Source organism: Myotis yumanensis, unplaced genomic scaffold (assembly GCF_028538775.1).
Source record: "Myotis yumanensis isolate MYYU_CA2020_CCGP unplaced genomic scaffold, mMyoYum1.0.hap1 SCAF_3, whole genome shotgun sequence".
NCBI classification, from domain to species: Eukaryota; Metazoa; Chordata; class Mammalia; order Chiroptera; family Vespertilionidae; genus Myotis; species Myotis yumanensis.
In genome coordinates this window covers 168,156,568-168,177,327 of record NW_027223754.1, presented here as the reverse complement: position 1 = coordinate 168,177,327, position 20,760 = coordinate 168,156,568, and the positions used below count along the sequence as shown (strand labels likewise).

Below are 20,760 nucleotides of genomic sequence, written 5' to 3'. Positions count from 1 at the left end.
CCCTTGTAGGAAACTGACTTTCTTTCTCTTGCTGCTTTTAAGATTCTCTCTCTGTCTTTTGCTCTTGGCATTTTAATTATGATGTGTCTTGGTGTGGTCCTCTTTGGATTCCTTTTGTTTGGGGTTCTATGCGCTTCCTGGACTTGTAAGTCTATTTCTTTCACCAGGTAGGGGAAGTTTTCTGTCATTATTTCTTCAAATAGGTTTTCAATATCTTGCTGTCTCTCTTCTTCTGGCACCCCTATAATTCGGATGTTGGTTCCCTTGAAGTTGTCCCAGAGGCTCCTTACACTATCTTCGTATTTTCGGATTCTTTTTTCATTTTGCTTTTCCGGTTGGGTGTTTTTTGCTTCTTCATATTTCAAATCGTTGACTTGATTCTTGCAATCCTCTAGTCTGCTGTTGGGAGTCTGTATAATATTCTTTATTTCAGTCAGTGTATGCTTAATTTCTAGTTGGTCCTTTATCACAACATCGAGGGTCTCATTAGATTTCTTGTAGATCTCATTAAGTTTATCGGCAGTTTCTAGAAAATTCTTGAAAAACCTTAAAAGTGTGGTTTTGAACTCTATATCCAGTAGTTTGCTTTCCTCCGTTTCTGTCATTTGTGTCCTTTTTCTTTGTCTCCGCATTTTTTATGCTTCCCTGTGTTGATAGGGTGGCTTTGTGTGCTAGGTGTCCTATAGGGCCCAGTGGTTCAGCCTCCCCAATTACCCGAGGAGGACACTCTTGGTGCACCCCCTTGTGGTCTTTGTGCACAGTCTTGTTGTAGTTAAGCCTTGATTGTTGTAGGTATCACTGGGAGTAATTGACCTCCAGGCCAATTGGCTGTGAGAATCAGCTGTGTCTGCAGTGGAAGAACTCCTGTGCTGGAGACACCCCTCTGGGGCAAGACTTGCTTCAGTGGGGCTTTGGTGCTCACTGAGTCTGCCCCCTGAGTGTGTCCTTTATGGTTCCACAGAGCTGCAAACTGGATGGTCCCACTCTGACCTCTGGGTTTCCTGGCTCCTGGATCTCTAGGGAGGTGCTAATCTAGCCTTTGCCTGAGGCTATCCAGCAAAAGCCTCCCTGCATGGCTTGGGCAGTGCGGTCCCACGGGATCAACAGGGCGGGGCTAGCAGTTATGGCTGCTCTCAGTCCTGCCTTCAGAGGCTCTGCTTCTCAATGTCCCGGTAATTGCTGCAAGCCCCTTGGAGAGAAAGCTGCCCTCGAGTTCTGACCGATGCCAGACAGTCCCGCTTCTCCCGTATGAGTCTAGGTCCCTAGAGACTTGCTCGGAACTGGAGCTCAGAGCCCTGAGACTCCCTCCCGATTGAAAACGACAACCGCGCCCTCAGCCGCCAGCCCGCTCCGCATGCACCTCCGCACCTTAGTATTTTACTTCCGCACTGCGCCTCCTCTGAGTCTCGGTATGCTTTTCTCTTTCTTTCTAGTTGTAGAATTTCCACTCAGCCAGCCTTCCTGTGGTTCTGGATGATGTCTGTTCCATCTTTTAGTTGTATTTTTGAAGTGGTTGTTCATGGCAGCAAACTCCCGTGTTTACCTATGCCGCCATCTTCGTTTCTCCCGCTCAACCTTTCTTATTCTTAATTTTTTAGATGACTTTTTGTAAAAAACATTTTTCTCCAGTGTGAAAAACTTGGTTTTTAATTAGTGTATTTATTCCATTTACCTTAAATGTATTGTATTATTATATTTAAATTTACCATATTTTGCATTGGTTTCTATACATTCTTCCTGTTCAGTTTTTGGATTTTTTTTCCTTCTTACCTTTTTTTCAATTTATTTGAATGAATATTGCTTATTAATTAATTTTCCATCCTCTTTGGTTTTTTGTACACGTATTCTGTTCTCTCATTGATTGCACTAGAGATTATAGTTTTAATTCTTACTAATTTAGTAAATTAGTACTTTTACTATTGTATACTTTTTAAATATTTCAGGGACAGTAGAATGGCTCCATCTCCATTTACTGACTTTGATTTACATACTACTTTTTTTATGTATTACTTTGCTCTTTTTCATGTTTCTTAAAATAGAATCTTAGACCATTGGTTTTAAACTTTTCTTGACTGATATCATCATATAAAGCTATAAATTCTCTCTATAAACTGCTTTAATTCTGTCCCCAAAATTTTATGTTGACTTTTTATTTTCATTTAAATCAAGATATTGTCTTATTTCCCTTGTGATTTTTGTCTTTGATTAATAGGTTATATAGATGTATTCTGTTTAATTTCTGACTGTTCATTTTCAAAATAGCTTTCACTGTCATTATTATTACTGATTTTTAATCACATTCCATTATTGTCAGAGAACATATTCTATATGTTTTCAGTTCTTTTAAACTTATCAAGACTTGTTTTAGGGTTCAGTATATGGTCTTCCTTGATGAATGTTTCCTGCGACTTGAAAAGAGTGTGTGTTCTATTGTTGGATATAGTATTTATTGATATCAATTAAATCAAGGTGGTTGATAGTGTTGTTCAAGAATTCTCTATTATTATTACTTTTCTATGTAATTATTCTATGATTTCTTGAGAGATGAGTGTTGAAATTATCAACTATAATTATGAATATTTACATCCCCTTTCAGTTGTCATTTTTGGCTTCATGTATTTTGAGCCTCTGTTATTAGTTGCATATACGTATAGGATTGTTATATTTTCTTGATGACTCAGCTTTTATTTATCCATGGTCATTTAAAATTTCATGTTTGATATTTTTTTTTTTGGTATAGATTTATAAATTTATTAGGTCATCTGCAAAACAGATGGGCTGAGCCCAAAAATGGCACCAGCCTCAGGTTTGATATCTTTCTTTGAATTTCCTGTGGCCCTGTTTTTCTTGGTTATTGAACATTGTCTCTGTTCTTCATATTCCTAGTTCTTTTTTTATTGTTGCTTAACAGTTTTTAATCATGAGGGTTTGGGTTTTCTTTTTGCTGGGGGTCCTTTTGGTGGTGGACTTTCTCTCAGACTAGTGACTTTAACTGCAAAAGAACCTATTTCCCAAAGTAAAATGCAATTATTTTGAAACATACATCCGAGAAGTTTTATAAATAAAAAGTGAATAGCCCATGTACTTCTTTGAGTACAGAAATAACAAGATAATGCAGTTAAATGGCATAGACAAATTGAAATTCATTTTGTATAGACATATCAATCATTTTGTATAGACGTATCAGTATAAAAGCATTTGTTTCTTAGCGTTGAAAAGAACATTAAACAAGAGATTTTGACTCATTTCCTCTCACATATGGATTAAAAAAATAGTTTGTAGATACAGAATACTGGAAAGCAACTTCAATATCTGGGTTACCAATTCAGGAACACATAACTTCACCACTTGCTGTTTGATTTCCTTCTAGATATTGATTTACTCAGTAACTGTGTCTCTGGAGTGTCTATAAACAGGAAGACAGTGATTATGTACAATTAACTAGTGGGATTAATGACTTATAATTTTAATGAGCATAAACACTTTCTGTATATTTTTCATAGCTATAAAGTGATCGGAAAATATCTGATTCATATTGTTGACAATGTCACAGATACTGCAATATTACTACGGTTTGTCTAACATTTAGAGTTGAAGAAAATGCTAAGGAACTGCTAAATTTTAGTTAGAGGTTATGAACATTTCATTTTTCCTACTCATTCAAGTTCATATATGCCCTAATTTCTTTCACAGACTTTTTAAGGATCTGTGGATCCCAAGCCAAGACCCCTTGGTTCAGAATGATAATGTATTGTATAAGTTCCTTGACTATAGAAAATCAAGCATTTATGTTAATGAATTAAATACACAGAATATAGTGATAACCTATATGAACTAAAAAAAGTTTTATCATATGTGTGATTACTTTTAAAGTAATAGAATAGTTCTTTGAAATTGTCAGAATTAAGCATAACAATTTCTCATTATAGTTTTGGAAAGACATTGTTGATGATAATGAAGTCCGTGACCTTATTTCTGATAGAAACAAGTCTCATGGTAAGTCAGTAAGAAAAAAATTTAAATTACTTTGAAATATCAATAATAACAAATGAAATATTAATGAGTATAATATGTATTTTCTGTTGTAGAAGGTACATCAGGAGAATGGATTTGGGAGTCTTTATTTCATCCACCTCGAAAGCTGGGCATTAATGATATTGAAGGACAGCGGGTACTTCAGATTGCAGTGATTTTGCGAAACCTTTCTTTTGAGGAGGGAAATGTTAAGCTCTTGGCAGCTAATCGTACCTGTCTTCGTTTCCTATTACTTTCTGCACATAGTCATTTTATTTCCCTAAGGCAATTAGGCCTTGACACATTAGGAAATATTGCAGCTGAGGTAAGCATATGACAGTAACTTGAAACAGTTTGAATAGTTAGTGACAATATTTACTTTAAATTTTCAGGATGTGGCATTATTATATTTGCCATATTTATAGAGTATTCAATGCTTACATATAGTTTTTGCCTAAAATGGTATTGTAGAAGTATCACACACTTTTATGGGTAAAAGAAATATGTGAAATGATGCTCCAAATGTAGTGGTGGCTGTGCTCACAGTAATTACATTTTTTAAAGTTATGCAATATTATTCTATTCACTTTTATTAAATGTGAAATATACTACATTGGAAGAGGCCTACCTCAATAATAGTGTCCTTTCTTTTTCCAGCTTTTATTGGATCCTGTTGATTTCAAAACTACTCATCTGATGTTTCATACTGTTACAAAATGCCTAATGTCAAGGGATAGATTTTTAAAGATGAGGGGTAAGTGCCCAAACTTTTTATCATCTGTTAAAAAACAAATACTAGTATAGCCCTGGTCTGGGAACTCAGTGGGTTGGGTTGCTGTCCCCTACACCAAAAGGTTTTGGGTTTGATTCCCAGCCAGGGCACATACCTAGGTTGTGGATTTGATCCTCAGTTGGGCATGTACAAGAAGCAATAGTTGACCGATATATCTCACATCGATGTTCCCCCCGCCTAAGATCAATTAAAATAATTTTAAAAATATGTCCTTGGATGAGGATAAAAAAAAGCCCAAATACATTTTTTTATGTGTATGCTTTTCAGGCATGGAAATTTTGGGAAATCTTTGCAAAGCAGAAGATAATGGTGTTTTGATTTGTGAATATGTCGATCAGGACTCATACAGAGAGATCATTTGTCATCTCACTTTACCTGATGTACTGCTCGTAATCTCAACACTCGAGGTGCTATATATGCTCACAGAAATGGGAGATGTAGCTTGTACAAAAATTGCTAAAGTAGAAAAGAGCATAGGTAAGACTAAACCAAAGACACATGTAAGTTGTTTTTTTTTTAATTGAGATGAAAATACGTAATGTGGTGCTATATGAAATCACAATTGATATTTGGGGTTTACTGTTTATTTTGAGGGGTCATTATCCTTTCAGACACATTTGTTTGTATTATTCTCTCTGCTTATTTTAGATGAGCAAGAAACTTCTATCATAATACAGTCCAGGATGTATGTGACTAGTATTCCCTATTCCTTCTCTTTATTGCTGTTACTATATTAGTATGTGAAATTTGAAATGAACAGAACTGCTATATTTGACTCTCTGGGCAATAGGTCTTTCTAGTTCAGATGGTCAGCTGTTATTATTAAGCAACTAAAGTTAAGTAAAACAAGCTTCTTTTTGTCCCTAGAAGTTGCTGATAGTGGTACTAACCTTAAAACCAGTGAACTCACCTCCGTGTCAGGTTATGAGTGTTAAATATACTTACTAAATGAAGTATGTCATGTTAACATTTTACTCAGTGATTCCAATGTTTTCTTTCTTTTATATAAATTTTAAAATCAGAGTTAATAAAGATTTTGAATGAAATTATTTTGGAGAAATTGTGTCACTTTCCATATAAGAGTTCCTGAGTCTGGCTACACATCAGAATCACTTGGGAAGCTCCTTAAAAATAAAGAAACCTAACCCCCACTTCAGAGCTACTAATCATTCTTTAGAGACTGAGCCTAAAATCTTTTTTTAAAGATCCACAGATAATTCTAATGTACAACAATTTATAGACTGGATTTGAGATGTAGTATTCTGTACAGCATGTGGTTTTAAGCAGTATGATTTTTAAAATAATATTATTGATTGATAACTATTGGTTTTTTAATTTATTTTAGACATGTTAGTATGTCTAGTTTCTATGGATATTCAAATGTTTGGCCCTGATGCACTAGCTGCAGTAAAACTCGTTGAACATCCAAGTTCCAGTCATCAAGTTTTATCTGAAATTAGGACACAAGCTGTAGAGCAAGTTCAAACCCAGATCCATGTAGCAGCTGCCCCAGGTTAGTGTTTTTACATATTCTTTTTCAGTGTGGTTATTGGTGTGTAAGATTTAATACTAAGGATAATTTTAGATGTGCACTTTGGGGAACTGAGATTTTATAGTAGAGTAGGCTGAAGGAGAACTTGAGTATGTACTTTAATTTCTTAGTTATACATTCCAGGAGCGGTATAATATAATAATATAATAGAGAGATGAAGTTAAGCGGCATTTTGAGGATTGTTAAGGATTAGATTCACAATTGTGAGAGCAATAAGAAGTGCCACAAGTGGGCTTCATGTGATTTTGGTCATTGGAAATTGATAAATTAGGAATAGGTTAATCATATATTATGTTATAATTTTCTCAGGTGGTCATCAGAATACATCAGGACAGTACCCCCCTAATACTTCTAAATCTTGGCCCAAACACCACAGAACCAGAGCCTAGGATCACTCACATGTGCATATGTACACAAACACATGTACAAGCATGTATACTGGCATTCTGCACCCTTCCTAGAGTCCTTTGGGTAAATTCTGTTTAACTCAAATATCTTTCATTAAAATTCAGATCTCTCTAATAACTAATATTCTCCTTGGAGTTTTTTCTTCTGGCTCAGTCATTATATTTTACCACTTTCAGCCTTTTTGTAGAGTGCTCTCTCCACCTTCATTTGTCCTATCAAAAACAATCCATCTTTTACTTTACCTGCTCTCCCACCTCTCACTATTCCCAAGACATTTCTCTTTTCTTGTATTTTGTTTTTAATGGAGGGTGCTCATTTTCTCAGTTGATCTTACCTCTGACTTTGCAGGTAGTATGCATGCTGTGTGGCATAAATTTCTTCAAACTTTTTAATCCTTCACTTACAAGCTTATTGTCATCTGAACTTTATTCTCTTTCAGCTTCCCCTTGTCATAGGAAGACATGTTAACTTCTTCCGAAGCTGTGCTCTAAATACCAGTCTTTCCCATTTTCTCATTCCTATGCTTAACCTCTCTCTTTACCTGCTTCTTCATTTCAGGCTAGAAATACATTGAGATTTTTCTCAACCTCCTCCTACACTACCCTTAAAACCAAAATCTCATTATCCTTAATCTTTACAACATTCATTTAATCACCAAATTTTGTTGAGTCTCCTAAATACCTGGACCTCTTCAATTACCAGTGCTTATGACTCAGTTCAGACTCTAATCATATCTCTCCAGCCATCTTGTTCCCCTTTTATTTAATTGTGGTCCCAATCTCTATTTTACTATGATGGAATCAAGATTATATACTGTATTTACTCAAAGTATGTAATATGTCACATATTTCATTGATTTCTATTATGTTCTTCTGAAGTATATGGTAGAATTGTATCACATGTGCATGTAATTTGAATTCAACCAACAGACTGGACAAATAATAGAAGGCATGAAAAAAAAAAATAGGTAGTTTTGACTACTAATCTATTCAATGAGCTTTCACCCTCAGGCAATAGATGTCAAATAGGTAGTGCATATTGGGGAATCAGTGGTCAGAATATTAATGGTTTCTCAACCTTTAAAAAGAAGTGAAACACTTCATATTGCCAATTAAGTAAGTGGTGGAGGTCTATGTTTATCCTCAAAATAACTGAAGATTAAATTAATTGAGGGCCATAGAGAAACTGTCCAACCAAGAAAGGAATTAATAAATTACCAGTGATACAGAGTCATAATGGACTATTTGAAAAATATTCAGGGGTATTTTCGATGAACGTTGCTATTTTTTTTTTGCCTTGTCACTAACCTGTGACCTTAATGAATGAACTCACTAAGATTTGGTCCTCATTTGACAAGTGGATGAAATTAAACATTGAGTTTTTTTATTTATGTAGTCATTCATTTATAGAAGGTGTGAATAGGTCTCTAAGGACTAAAAGAGTTCATTTTTGATCTAGTGAGCACTTTATTACTTGCTCATTATGAATGACAGCTTTTTAATTATTTGATTAGTTACCATTTATAGTTTTGCGCACACCCTTCACCTCTGCCCCCCTAGTTTAATACAGCTTTCTTAGGGAATGGTCATCTTCAAACTTTTCCCTCACTTTCTCTCATCACTATGAAAAGTTAAGTAATCTTTCACCCATTTTTAGGTTGACATCTAAATTTCTTCAATAATCCTACAGTATTATTAACCGTTTGAGTCCCAAGCAGCGCAATCGCGCTGCCTGATGTTTCTCGACATAAAATAAAACAAGCGCTATCACGCTGTTTGGGGTCTTTTCGTACTCATTTAGAGAAAGCGCGGTTGCGCTGTTTGGGATTCTTCGACAGTGTTTTTTCAATACCCCCTGGGACTCAAACGAATCGTGCGTTTTCTCGACATAAAATCTCAGCAGCGCGATCGCTCTGCTTGGGACTCAAACGGTTAAGAATGGGTGAGATTTAAAACTTTCTGTTCCAAAGTTGGAGAAGAGCAGTTATCAGAGAGGAGGTGATGTGTTCAGGCAACACAGTTTTAGGAAAGAATATATACAAAAGTTGAGTATCTGTAAATTGATTCCTTTTAAAGTATAAGTTCCTTACTGCCTTGGCCTGGAGGCTTGGCTGGTTAGAGTGTTGTCCGGGTGTGCCTGGGTTGTGCCTTCAGTCCCAGACAGGACATGTGCAAGGGGCAGCCAATGGATGCATGGATAGGTGGAGCAGCCTGTCCCCTTGCCCCCAAACTTCACTCCTAAAATCAATAAAGAAAAAAAATTTGCAAAAAAAAAATATGCTTTTAACGTATAAGCACCTTTGTATCCTTTGAAAGGTCTTCAGGTATCCTGAGGAAAATGCTTCTCAGTTTGTAGCAACTTTCATAGCAATTCTGTTTCCAGATTATATTCTTAATTTAACTGTGGCTGCATCATTCCTCCTTAATTATGTTTGTAAAGTTTCTCATAATACTAACATAATTTTTAATGTTTCATGCAATTGTTAATTGATTCAGTATATTTTAGTCTAAGTAGGGTATACTCTCATGTACAGTTGGTGAAGAAAAAGGAATATTTCTACATAGGTTCAGGCCCTAGAAAGGTATTTTCTGTAACAGTGTTTTCAGGTTAGGAGGAGAAGAAAAGATAAGCTGAGGTTGCACTAGGAAAGTAATTTTGGTTCTAATTATGTTCTATTAAGAAGCAGCAGCCTCGCCCTAGCCGGTTTGGCTCAGTGAATAGAGCGTCGGCCTGTGGACTGAAGGGTCCCGGGTTCGATATTCCGGTCAAGGGCATGTACCTTGGTTGCGGGCACATCCCCAGTAGGGGGTGTGCAGGAGGCAGCTGATCGATGTTTCTCTCTCATCGATGTTTCTAACTATCCCTCTTCCTTCCTCTCTGTAAAAAAATCAATAAAATATATTAAAAAAAAAAAAAAAAAGAAGCAGCAGCCTTATGATCCAGTAATTCCACTTCTGGTAATTTACCCAATGAAACCCAAAACACTAATTCAAATGAATGTATGTACCCCTGTGTTTATTACAGCATTATTTACAATAGCCAATATTTGGAAGCAGCCCAAGTGCCCATCAGTAGATAAAAAAGCTGTGGTACATCTACATAATGGAGTACTACTCTGCCATTAAAAGGAATAAAATTTTACCCTTGTGACAGCCTGGATGGATCTGGAGAACATTGTGTTAAGTGAAATAAGCCAGTCAGAGAAAGACAAGTACCATATGATTGTACACATATGTGTAATTTAATGAACAAACTGAACTTCCAAGCAAAATAGAGACAGTCTCATAGATAAAGAGCAGGCAGACAGCTGGGGAGAGAAGGGGATTGAGCAAAAAATAAAAGAAATAGAACTCATGGACATGGACAGTAGTGTGGTGATTGCGGGTTGGAGGGGATGGGTGGAAGTAGAAGAGGACATAGACGGGATAAAAGGTGATGGAAATACTTTAATTTTTAAATGTTTAAAAAAGAAGCAGCATATTGTCCTGGTGATGTAGCTCAGTTGGTTAGAGCATTGTCCCCATACACCACCATTTCAGGTTTGCTCGGGGCACATACAAAAATCAACCAATGAATGCATAAATAAGTGGAGCAACAAATAGATATTTCTCCCTCTTCCTCTCCTCCTCTTTCTCTCCCCCTCCCTTCTCTCTCTCCTCTCTCTCTCTCTCTCTCTCTCTCTCTCTCTCTCTCTTTCTCTCTCTCTCTCTCCCCCCAATCAGTCCATTAAAAAAAAAAAAAGCAGCAGCATATCACAGTATGAACTCTGAAATGTAATAAACCTGGATTCAAATCCACCACTCCTAGAAGAAGGCTTTTCATCTACACCAACTTTGCTGTTTTCTATCATGTGTTCCTTTGTGAACTTAGTCTCTGAGCTTTAATTTTTTAATCTGCAAAATGGGGATAATTAAATTTAGACCTATACATAATAGTGAACCAAACAATGTAAGTGGTTTATTACAGAGTAAATGTTCACTAAATGACTGCTATTAGCTGCTATTCTAATGTGGGGAGGCGGGGGCTGATCAAACAAGGTCAGAATTGCTTTCGATCATTCACAGATTGGCTGTGCTATGGAGCGCCTCTACTTCCAGTAACTTAGAAATGCATTTGTTCTGTTGAGGATTCTGAGAAGTTTTGCTAAAATGTCACCTGCCAAAAAGTGGGTTCATTTTATAAGTTTAAAAATTATAAAATCATGCTGATTCAGTGGTGAAATAGTATAATATAAATAGTTCATATAAATATGTGAGATTCATATTATATATAACTTATATGTTTATATTAACTCATATTTTTAATGTTTTTATTTCCTTTGTTATATAGCATAGCATTTCAGCTTTAAGTTAATCTTATCTCAGAAATTTTATATATGCCACTAATAGAGTCAGTATTCATCTTTTAAATTCAAAAGAGATGTAATTTCTGATACAACCTGCTTCTGTAACTGACGTGAGAGGTGCTTATTTACTGATAAACTGAGCTTTGTGACTTTGGGTTACGTATTATAATCACTTTGAGTCTGAGTTTCCTTATCTGTACTCATCTCACAAAAGAATTAAGAAAGATAATGAATGTAAAGTATTTAACCTAGTGCCTGACCCATGGGAGAAAGTTTATATTAGCGATATAATCCATATTATTGTTATTATTTGAATGATGGTAAGGTTAAAAAAAATAGTTCATATAAAGCATCTAAGACAGTGCTTGGTATAATATGTGCTCCATTATAAGTTTCTTTCTCAAATTTTTACATTTTCATTATGTTTATATACCTTTTTAAAAGGTATTCATTGTGAATATTAATTGCTTCAGTATCCATGAACTAAATATGTCATATAATGACTAAATTTTTAAAAGTGATGTAAATGTATTTTTTTCTTTAGCTTCCAGAGCAGTTATAGCACAACATGTTGCTCCACCTCCAGGAATAGTGGAAATAGATAGTGAGAAGTTTGCTTGTCAGTGGTAAGTGGTTTATTTCTATTAAGGCTTTATCTTTGGGAAGAATAAAGCAAAAGAGAAAAGGAAATGTATTTCAGCAGTCATCCTTTTCAATTAGAATAGAATATCATTTATACGAAGAATGGACAGTGTAAAACTATTTCACCTATATTTTGGAATTATTTGAAAGAAAAATATTTATCAGAATCTTCAGAATTATAAGTCTTTGACTAGAATTTTATTAAATTACACCACCTAATTTCAGAGTAAAATTTGTGTTAAAAAATTTTCTTTGACTTTGTAGAAAATAAAGTTTTTCAGATTGTAGAATTTGTTTTTCTCAAATTAAGGTTTTATTAAACTAAATTGGACTGACATTAAGAAAATAAAACCACATTTTGTTAAGTGTCTCATCTTTTTCATCAAAAGCAAAACTTCTTATTCATTGCTAGTTAATTTTTTCTTTTTGTGAGTAAGGGGAAACTAATCAAATGATAGACTAGCCAGTTTGTCTATATTGAATGAAATGAGCAACTTTGAAAATAATATTTTCTTGAGAAGATTGAGAAGTTATATATCAGCCATTTTCTGAAGAAAAAAAAAGTTCGATTTCATTTTATCTTAGATAGTTGCCTCTGCATTATTTATGAATTTTAACTTAATTTATTTAGAAGATTAACAAATTGAAATGAAGGTTATTTTCCTGTGAAGTATTACTTTTAAAACTTTCTTTCCTTGATCCCTTTCTCTATTCTCCAACATTATTTGTTTCCCATTCCATACTCTGTCATTCTGTGTTCCATATTTTTGGTGCTTTCATATCTTTGTTCCTATGACAATTTTCTCTAGACTTTTCTACTTTACTTAAATCAGGTTTATGGTTTTAAATATCTCTAATTATTTGCTTTCCACACGTTCTATATAGTTATACCATGACCCTTTATACTTGATGAATCTCTTCCAATAATGTTAGGAAATGTTTATCTACATTGAAAACAAAAAAAGTTTTTTGTGTCTAGTTGTTTTGAAAACTCTGTACTCAAAGGTTTATGAAAGTTGAAAAAAGTATGTACTGAGAAACCAAGATGGCGGCATAGGTAAACACCGGAAATTGCTGCCTCGCACAACAACTTCAAAAATACAACTAAAAGACAAAATGGACATCATCCAGAACCACAGGAAGGCTGGCTGAGTGGAAATTCTACAACTAGAAGGAAAGAGAAAAGCACACTGAGACTCAGAGGCAGTGCGGTGTGGAAGTAAAGGGCAGAGGTAGGGAGGCGCACGCCGAAAGGGCTGGCAGCTGAGGATGCAGCTCACGTGGAAAGGGCTGGCAGCTGAGGACACCGTTGTCTTTTTCAATCGGGAGGGAGTCTCAAGCTTCTGACTGCTCTGAACTCCAGTTCCGGGCAAGTCTCTGGGGACCCAGACTCATACAGGAGAAACTGGACTGTCTGGCATCGGTCAGAACTTGAGGGTGGCTTTCTCTCAGAGGTACTTGCAGCGATTACCGGGACACTGAGAAGCGGGGCCTCTTAGGGAAGGACTGAGGAGCAGCCATAGCTGCTTGCTCCGCCCTGTTGATCCCCAGAGACCCCGCCCCACCCAAGCTGTGCGCAGAGACTTTTGCATATGAAAGGCCTGGCCCTTTGCAATCTGAAAATTACCTAACAAACTGCAGCTTGGTCAGAAAAACCCATAACTTCCAAAAGAACCCAAGGCCCCACAGCAGCTTGCATTGCTTCACAGGTGGGCTCCTGCTGGGTAGCCTCAGACAGAGGCTAAATTAGCACCTCCTTAGATCCAAGAGCCAGTAATACCCAGTTGTCAGAGTGGGACCATCCAGATTACAACTCCTCAGATCCATAAGGGACACACTCAGGGAGCAGACTCAGTGAGCACCAAAGCCCCACCGAAGCAACTCTTGCCCCAGAAGGGTGTCTCCAGCACAGAAGTTCTCCCACTGCAGACACAGCTGATTCTCACAGCCAATCGGCCTGGAGGTCAATTCCTCCCAGTGATACCTACAACAATCAAGGCTTAACTACAACAAGACTGTGCACAAAGCCCACAAAGGGGTGCACCAAGAGTGTCCACCTCGGGTAATTGGGGAGGCTGAGCCACTGGGCCCTATAGGACACCTAGCACACAAAGCCACCCTATCAACACAGGGAAGCATAAAAAATGCGGCAACAAAGCACAGGTCACAAATGACAGAAATGGAGGAAAGCAAACTACTGGATATAGAGTTCAAAACCACACTCATAAGGTTTTTCAAGAATTTTCTAGAAACTGCCGATAAATTGAGTAAGACCCTCAATAAGTCTAGTGAGACCTCCGATAAATTTATTGAGACCCTCAAGAAATCTAGTGAGACCTTCGAGGTTATGAAAAAGGATCAACTAGAAATTAAGCATACACTGACTGAAATAAAGAATATTATACAGAGTTCCAACAGCAGACTAGAGGATCACAAGAATCAAGTCAAAGATTTGAAATATGAAGAAGCAAAAAACACCCAACCGGAAAAACAAAAAGAAAAAAGAATCCGAAAATATGAAGATAGTGTTAGGAGCCTCTGGGACAGCTACAAGCGTACCAACATCCGAATTATGGGGGTGCCAGAAGAAGAGAGAGAGCAAGATATTGAATACCCATTTGAAGAAATAATGACAGAAAACTTCCCCTACCTGATGAAAGAAATAGACTTACAAGTCCAGGAAGCACAGAGAACCCCAAACAAAAGGAACCCAAAGAGGACCACACCAAGACACATCATAATTAAAATGCCAAGAGCAAAAGACAGAGAGAGAATGTTAAAAGCAGCAAGAGAAAAAAAGTCAGTTACCTACAAGGGAGTATCCATAGAACTGTCAGCTGTTTTCTCAACAGAAACTATGCAGGCCAGAAGGGAGTGGCAAGAAATATTCAAAGTGATGAATACCAAGAACCTACAACCAAGATTACTTTACCCAGCAAAGCTATCATTCAGAATTGAAGGTCAGATAAAGAGCTTCACAGATAAGAAAAAGCTAAAGGAGTTCATCACCACCAAACCAGTATTATATGAAATGCTGAAAGGTATCCTTTAAGAAGAGGAAGAAGAAGAAAAAGGTAAAGATACATATTATGAACAACAAATACACATCTATCAACAAGTGAATCTAAAAATCCAGTGAATAAATAATCTGATGAACAGAATAAACTGGTGAATATAATAGAATCAGGGGCATAGAAAGGGCATGGACTGACTATTTTGGGGGGGGGAAGGAGTGTGGGGGGTGCAGGAAAAGACTGGACAAAAATCGTACACCTATGGATGAGGACAGTGGGGGGGAGGGGGGTAAAGGCAACGGGTGGGGTGGGAACTGGGTAGAGGAGAGCTATGGGGCAAAAAAAGAGGAACAACTGTAATCTGAACAATAAAGATTTAATTCAAAAAAAAAGAAAAAGAAAAAAGTATGTACCATATCCACTGTAAAATGTGTGGTGTTAGGTATAAATTTGGTCTTATAAATCTCAGTTGCACATTTCTGCCACTTCTGGGGGGAGGGGAGAGACTCTTTTTGCCATTATTTTATCATACTTATTATTTGATGCAGTTTACAAGAAACAGTTGTAAGTTGGCCTGTTACATATGTAAGTCCTAGAAAGAGTCCTATAAGGGTAACTAGGCCTCCAATCCTAACTTGTAGGTGGAAATCGCTTTATGAAAAAGACAAACTGAAGTTTGAAATAATCTATAAGAATAGATTCTCTGAAGTGGGGAATGAGAGTGTATAGCAATAGCTCATAATTGGGAACTTCTGTTTTATTTTGATTATTACAAGACAGGAACCTGAGTTTTATTTATTCACTAAGTAAAACTATTTGTTGCAGAATATTTGTTGCCAACAGACCAAATCTGTTCTTGCTGGAATATGAACACAGTTTTTATTTTGTTGTTAATGATGTTTTACACTAAAATAAGTATGATTAAATAGTTAATCTCTTTATTTGATTTAGTCTGTCTAAAAGATAGCATGTATTTTTGCTAATAATATATGAAGCAGTAAAATTTGACTAGGCATAATTATTAGTTTATAATACATTGCTTTCATATGGTGTAGCATACTTAAATATAGACTCTCCTATAGTGTATTGCATAATGCAATTTATTTTTCTCCTCTTTTAGGCTAAATGCTCATTTTGAAGTAAATCCAGATTGTTCTGTCTCTCGAGCAGAAATGTATTCTGAGTACCTCTCAACTTGCAGTAAATTAGCTCGTGGTGGAATCCTAACATCAACTGGATTTTATAAATGTCTTAGGTAGGATTCATAGTTCTTAACTTCAAGTACAGTTAATTTACATCACTTACAACTCTTCTTATTCTTGAGAAAATACCATATATATATCTTTATAAAATACCATATAAATATCTTGAATACCCATTTGAAGAAATAATGACAGAAAACTTCCCCTACCTGGTGAAAGAAACAAATGGTTACTATTGCTGGTGTCCCAAGTCCACAACCCTCAAGGGTAGGGTTTCAGAACATTGCACCAAAACCTCTCCCTTATAAAATACCATATAAATATCTTTACTACTTAAAATTTCATATAATTAGGTTGTTAGTATGGTGGAAGTTTAAATACAGGGCAATTTTGGACATCACATCTGGTGTTTATGTTTGAACATTATGAGGTTTATCAAAGAAAGAGAAGGAAGAAATTCAGTTTGCTTTTTTTCTGCCTACTTTTATATGTTAAAGACATGACTTTTGCCCTTTTTAATCTTGAATAATAAGCTATAACTAACACTCTTCAAATATTAAAGTTCTTTGACATTTTACAAAATTCATAAAATAGGCATTGCCTAGATGCAGCTTTTTTGTTAATTATATATGCAGTAGAACTGTTTAAAACCCAACAATGTTAATAAATAGTTATTTTAAAAACTGGAGAATTGATCTTTTATATTTCTTTCTCTGCTTCCCACCCTTGCAGAACATAGCTGTTTGAATCACACTGATTTATACCTAAGTAGCAATGAGTAGATTGCTGCTGTTGTGTAAACATTGTTAGAAGTTAGTGTTTTTTGCTCGTGTGCTAGTAATCAAAACTGAGTATTGTGTACTTTACAGAACGGTGTTTCCAAATCATTCAGTGAAGAGAGTGGAGGATTCCAGTAATAGTGGGCAGGCGCATATTCATGTAGTAGGAGTAAAACGGAGGGCTATACCACTTCCCATTCAGATGTACTATCAGCAGCAACCAGTTTCTACTCCTGTTGTTCGTGTTGATTCTGTTCCTGATATATCTACAAGTCCTTCACCTGCAGGTAATAATTTTTATTGTTTTAAATATTACCAAGTTAATGAAATGTATATTGTATACATTAAAATGTATAACTCTTCCTTGTTTTTCCAATAGTGTTTTCTGTTATTTAATCATATGATGCAAAGTTGTTAGATATTAATTTCTTAAAACTATTTTCTTGTCTTAAGTAAACAATTCCTACGTGCAGTTTTCAGTTATTTCATTATAAAGTTTGACTTTTCCCCTATATTTTCAGGAATCCCTCATGGACCACAAACTGTAGGAAACCATTTTCAGAGGACTCCTGTTACCAATCAATCTTCAAATTTGACTGCAACACAAATGTCTTTTCCAGTACAAGGTGTTCATACTATGGCACAGACTGTTTCAAGAATTCCACCAAATCCTTCAGTTCATACCCACCAGCAACAAAATGCTCCGGTGACTGTCATTCAAAATAAAGCTCCAATTCCTTGTGAAGTTGTTAAGGCTACAATGATCCAGAATTCTATACCCCAGACAGCAGTTCCTGTTAGTATTGCTGTGGGAGGAGGAGCTGCACAGAGTTCTGTGGTTCAGAATCATAGTACAGGGCCACAGCCTGTTACAGTTGTAAATTCCCAGACATTGCTTCATCATCCATCTGTAATTCCACAACAGTCTCCATTACACACCGTGGTACCAGGTCAGATACCTTCTGGCACTCCTGTTACTGTAATTCAACAAACTGTCCCACAGAGTCATATATTTGGCAGAGTACAGACCATGCCAGCATGTACTTCTACAGTTTCACAGGGTCAACAGTTGATCACCACATCACCCCAACCTGTGCAAACTTCATCTCAACAGACATCAGCTGGTAGCCAGCCACAAGACACTGTTATCATAGCACCCCCACAGTATGTAACAACTTCTGCATCTAATATTGTCTCAGCAACTTCAGTACAGAATTTTCAGGTAGCTACAGGACAAATGGTTACTATTGCTGGTGTCCCAAGTCCACAACCCTCAAGGGTAGGGTTTCAGAACATTGCACCAAAACCTCTCCCTTCTCAGCAAGTTTCATCAACGGTGGTACAACAGCCTATTCAACAACCACAGCAGCCAACCCAACAAAGTGTAGTGATTGTAAGCCAGCCAGCTCAACAAGGTCAGACTTATGCACCAGCCATTCACCAAATTGTTCTTGCTAATCCAGCAGCTCTTCCATCTGGTCAGACAGTTCAGCTAACTGGACAACCAAACATAACTCCATCTTCCTCACCATCACCTGTCCCAGCTTCTAATAACCAAGTCCCTTCTGCCATGTCATCTTCTTCCACCCCTCAATCACAGGGACCACCTCCTACTGTCAGTCAAATGCTATCTGTGAAAAGACAGCAGCAACAGCATTCACCAGCACCTCCACCTCAGCAGGTACAAGTACAAGTTCAGCAGCCACAAGTACAGATGCAAGTTCAACCACAGCAAACAAATGCAGTTGGTCAGTCTGCTTCTGGTGAGTCAAGCCTAATAAAACAGTTGCTGCTTCCAAAACGTGGTCCTTCAACTCCAGGTGGTAAGCTTATTCTCCCAGCTCCACAGGTTCCTCCCCCTAATAATGCAAGAGCTCCTAGCCCTCAGGTGGTATACCAGGTGGCCAATAACCAAGCAGCAGGTTTTGGAATGCAGGGGCAAACTCCAGCACAGCAGCTGTTAGTTGGGCAGCAAAATGTTCAGTTGGTCCAAGGTGCAATGCCATCCACAGGGGGAGTGCAAACCGTGCCCATCTCGAACTTACAAATATTGCCAGGTCCACTGATCTCAAATAGCCCAGCAACCATTTTCCAAGGGACTTCAGGCAACCAGGTAACCATAACAGTTGTGCCAAATACAAGTTTTGCAACTGCAACTGTGAGTCAGGGAAATGCAACTCAGCTAATTGCTCCAGCAGGAATTGCCATGAGCGGGACCCAGGCAGGAGTTGGACTTCAGGTGCAAACACTTCCAGCCAGTCAAGCATCTCCAGCTGGACAATCATCTTGTACTACTGCTACTCCCCCATTCAAAGGTGATAAAATAATTTGCCAAAAGGAGGAGGAAGCAAAAGAAGCAACAGGTTTACATGTTCATGAACGTAAAATTGAAGTCATGGAGAACCCGTCCTGCAGACGAGGAACCATGAACACCAGCAATGGGGATACAAAAGAAAATGAAATGCAGGTGGGAAGTCTTTTAAATGGGAGAAAGTACAGTGACTCAAGTCTACCTCCTTCAAACTCAGGGAAAATTCAAAGTGAGGCTAATCAGTGCTCACTAATTAGTAATGGGCCATCATTAGAATTAGGTGAAAATGGAGCATCTGGAAAACAGAACTCAGAACAAGTGGACATGCAGGATATCAAAAGTGATTTGAGAAAACCTTTAGTTAATGGAATCTGTGATTTTGATAAAGGAGATGGTTCTCATTTAAGCAAAAACATTCCAAATCACAAAACTTCCAATCATGTAGGAAATGGTGAGATATCTCCAATGGAACCACAAGGGACACTAGATGCCACTCAGCAAGATACTGCCAAAGGTGATCAACTAGAAAGAATTTCTAATGGACCTGTATTAACTTTGGGTGGTTCACCATCTGTGAGCAGTATACAGGAGACTTCAAATGTGGCAACACAGCAATTTAGTGGTACTGATTTGCCTAATGGACCTCTAACTTCAAGTTTGAATTCAGATGTGCCTCAGCAACGCCCAAGTGTGGTTGTCTCACCACATTCTACAACCTCTGTCATACAGGGACATCAAATCATAGTTCCCCACTCAGGATCAAGAGTGTCCCATTCTCCTGCCCTACCATCTGATGTTCGGTCTACAAATGGCACAGCAGAATGCAAAACTGTAAAGAGGCCAGCAGAGGATAATGATAGGGAAACAGTCACAGGAATTCCAAATAAAGTAGGCGTTAGAATTGTTACAATCAGTGACCCCAACAATGCTGGCTGCAGTGCAACAATGGTTGCTGTGCCAGCAGGAGCAGATCCAAGCACTGTAGCTAAAGTAGCAATAGAAAGTGCTGTTCAGCAAAAGCAGCAGCAGCCATCATCATACATACAGAATGTGGTCCCACAGGTAAGTCATTCTACTGTTACATTGCTCTTTTAAAAATTCTGATCTGGAAATATTATTTTAGGGGAAAATGTACTATTTTTCTGTCTCACCTTGAAGTGTTAACTGTCAGGTTATCAATGTACTCAAGCTGTTGTTTTTCTCTGTTTTTTGTAATGTTAAACAGTTTTCAGTTGTTAAACCTGTGTGCCACAAGAGGGACACTAGTGTGCCCCAATAATTTTTAAAACATGTAATACCTAACTATTTAGTCAGGAGGACCGACCCTTTTTCCCTTAGATTATCAAATAAAAAAATGACAACGGCCGACACAATAGCCGTCTGGTGTGAATGAATCAAATTTATAACTATTCTTTTGTCAAATGGGCCACAGAATTTTAGGAATTAGTATATGTGTGCCATGAGATGAAAGAGGTTGAAAATCGCTGACTTAGCATATAGTTTAAAGACTCTATTTTGTTATAAATCCAAATTAGTAATTCTGTAGACCCAAGGTGGAGAAGCACTTGTAATCTAATCTTTTGGAGAATTTTTGAAATGTAATTGTCTCTTGGAGTGTGGGGTGGCGTAGTGTTGCTGCTAAGAGTACTCCAAAAGGGAATTTCTGTATTTGATTTTGACACGTCTGGGCTTTTTTAAAT

At 37.1% G+C, this 20,760-nt stretch overlaps 1 protein-coding gene across 2 annotated transcripts in view; it reads left to right on the top strand.

Moving 5' to 3' along the window:
* The window catches only part of ARID2 (AT-rich interaction domain 2), a 192,384-nt gene that overhangs the window by 124,068 nt on the left and 47,556 nt on the right, over nucleotides 1-20,760 (top strand). For both annotated transcript variants that reach the window (XM_070410384.1, XM_070410385.1), the window contains exons 7-15: nucleotides 3,930-3,996; nucleotides 4,089-4,339; nucleotides 4,672-4,768; nucleotides 5,075-5,284; nucleotides 6,153-6,320; nucleotides 11,657-11,738; nucleotides 15,889-16,023; nucleotides 16,840-17,036; nucleotides 17,271-20,122. In XM_070410384.1, the coding sequence (XP_070266485.1) occupies nucleotides 3,930-3,996; nucleotides 4,089-4,339; nucleotides 4,672-4,768; nucleotides 5,075-5,284; nucleotides 6,153-6,320; nucleotides 11,657-11,738; nucleotides 15,889-16,023; nucleotides 16,840-17,036; nucleotides 17,271-20,122 (4,059 nt within the window). The remainder of the gene's footprint in view (nucleotides 1-3,929; nucleotides 3,997-4,088; nucleotides 4,340-4,671; nucleotides 4,769-5,074; nucleotides 5,285-6,152; nucleotides 6,321-11,656; nucleotides 11,739-15,888; nucleotides 16,024-16,839; nucleotides 17,037-17,270; nucleotides 20,123-20,760) is intronic.